Below are 2,605 nucleotides of genomic sequence, written 5' to 3' on the forward strand. Positions count from 1 at the left end.
TCTATTTAGCCCGAGCCTTCTTCTCCTCCTACCCGATCAGTGCATGTTTCCCCTCTCGGGTTAAGCCTTCAACGATATACCTCTTTCTCTTTTTTGGCTTTAAACTTATATCTTCACCACTGTTAGAGTTTAATGATTGATTTCCATTCTTTTGTAGGCCAAGATTGGGGAAGCTGCATCTTCAATCAGGCAAGGCTTAACTCACATGTCTTCTATTCCTCCCCCTGTATTGGTGGTGACTCCAACTTCCCAATTCAATCCAAGTATTGGGGAGATGTTGCACTTTGTGGAGGACAACAGTAACTTAGTGAGCATTTTTATCTTGACATTTTTGTGCTTAAAGTCATCTCCTTCTTTTATACTTATCTTCTTTTTGCTTTTCCCAGTCTTCCCCAACACATTAGTCTCATTAACCAGTAACAACTATATTTGGGAGCCCATAGTCCCTGAGATCCTTGTGGTCTCATAGGTGATTAGCCCACAGGCTTCTCCTCAAGCAGCAGCAACCACAGAGGAACTTTCTCATCCTATTCAAGATCTTGCTCATGTTTAGAAGTACTTTTACTTCTATTTGTTTTTCTGCATAAGTTGGCTACTGACACTTTTTGGTGCTACAGGCAAGTTGTTTATAGGCCTCTAATGAGGGCTCGGGCATTATTCATTCTTCTTCAGTAAGCAAAAATGATCCATCTCAACAACTAAAAGAAAGAACTCATCCTCCACCTCCTTCCAAGGCTTCAGGTTCAATTCAGGTATACCAACTTCCCTTTCTAGTTTTCTTTTCTTCTATTACAGACTAATTTTCTAATCTTTCTTCCCTTTGTTTGCAACAAAGTCTTAGCGAGGGCTCGGGCCAGTCTCTTCCACCTCTAGTGCACAAGGCAGATTTTCCTAGGCCTTCCTTGGCTTTTGGGGTCATGGGGATTCCTATTCCTCGGCACAAGAAGAAAGCCACTGCTGCTGCCACCTCCATTCTTCATCGTGAGTCCCTTCTTTCTTTGCCAACCAAGACTGCCCCTTTTACTACTACTGAAGGTGTTGGAAAGATGTCTCCACTTTTAGCGTCCACTTCTTCAGCGGCATCTTTGCCCGAGCTGGTCAGGATCAGGTAAATCAAGACCAAGCTGTAGTCTCATTCGCCTTCCTCCAAGTTCATTTTCTCCAAAATGTTTGCCAAATCTTCAAGGATTGGATGAGGAGCGACTTTACTGCTTCCTTTCGTCTTAAGGTCCTTCATGATGTTGAGAAGGCCTTGATTGAGCTTTACAAGGCTTAGTTACTGTCAAATGCTCATTACGAGTCATTTCTCAGTTTCTTTGAGAACATTCAAGCGTTGAGGGATCAACACCAGCGGGCGGAGCGGGCATCTAATAGAGTAAAGTGTTATCAAGAGAAACATAATCAAACTTGTACCACACTCCAACAACTAGTAGAGGCAGGGTCAGTGATGGATAATGGGATTGCAATAGTAGATTTTGAGATTCAAAGACTGGAGAAGCAACTTTCTTCGTTGAAGGCTGAAAAGATAACCTTAACCAACTATCTTTTTCAGAAGGTAGAAGAAATGAAGAAGATTACCCAAGAAGTTGAAGATTTCAAAGCCCAACTTGCCAATAGCAATATGTACCTAGGAGAGCCAGGTAGAATCTTCACCATTATGCAAACTTATTATTCTAGGATAGCTGCCTTGGCCGAAGATGAAAAGTTATTAGGCTAAGATCCTTGTAATCTCCTTATGAAATGAAATGAATCTTTTCTTCACCTTTACTTGTCTTATTGTCCTTCAAATTTTTAACTATAGTAAACTAACTTCAACTTTTCTCAATTTGCTTAAATCTCTTTAATATAACAATCTCTTGCATCCCATAAAGTTAGATGATATTTCTTCAAAAACTTAGCATTAATTAGATGCCTTTGCAAGCTTCCTTCTAAATCTACCAAGTAATATCCTTCTCTATCCAGTGTTTGGTTAACAGTGAAGGGGCCTTCCCAAATGGGACTCCACTTCCCAAAGCTTCTAACTTGAGCTTCAAAGGGAAAAATTGTTTTCCACACTAATTCCCCTTCTTTGAAGGCTCTTAGCTTTACCTTCTTGTCATATGCTCGGGCAATACCTCTCTTCCCTTCTTGAATCTTGTTTAAAGTTTCAATTTGGACTATATCTAGATCTTCAACTCTTTGGCACATAGCTTGGATGTATTCTTCACTATGTAAACCATACTGGTTTTGAAGTCTAACCGAACTTATATTGATCTCCATAGGAAGCACAACATATTGCCTGAAGGCGAGGGCATAGGGAGTAGTTCCAGTTCCCACTCTCTTGGAGGTTTTGTAAGCCCACAAAGTGTCTCCCAACTTCTCATGCCATTTCTCTGGACTACCTGCCACCATGCTTTTAATAATGTTCACCAAGATCTTGTTGCTGACCTCAACTTGACCATTTGATTGGGGGTAGTAAGGACTAGATTAGATCATCTTAATCTTGAACTTGCAAATTCCTCTACTTCTTTTGAAATAAAAGATGGCCCGCAGTCTGTAACAATTGTCTTAGGCACCCCATACCTATGTAAGATCTTAATTTCAATGAACTTCTTGACAACAGTTG

At 40.5% G+C, this 2,605-nt stretch overlaps 1 protein-coding gene across 1 annotated transcript; it reads right to left on the reverse strand.

Annotated features, from left to right (window-relative positions):
- Positions 1-1,830: 1,830 nt before the first annotated feature.
- Positions 1,831-2,391, reverse strand: LOC137710056 (uncharacterized). Its single transcript, XM_068449014.1, has one exon. It carries the CDS (start codon positions 2,389-2,391, stop codon positions 1,831-1,833), a length of 561 nt encoding a protein of 186 aa, XP_068305115.1.
- Positions 2,392-2,605: the final 214 nt, after the last annotated feature.

Source organism: Pyrus communis, chromosome 12 (assembly GCF_963583255.1).
Source record: "Pyrus communis chromosome 12, drPyrComm1.1, whole genome shotgun sequence".
NCBI lineage: Eukaryota > Viridiplantae > Streptophyta > Magnoliopsida > Rosales > Rosaceae > Pyrus > Pyrus communis.

Coding starts and splice junctions, on each gene's coding strand:
- LOC137710056 (XM_068449014.1), bottom strand. CDS start 2,391: ATGGTGGCAGGTAGTCCAGAGAAATGGCATGAGAAGTTGGGAGACACT.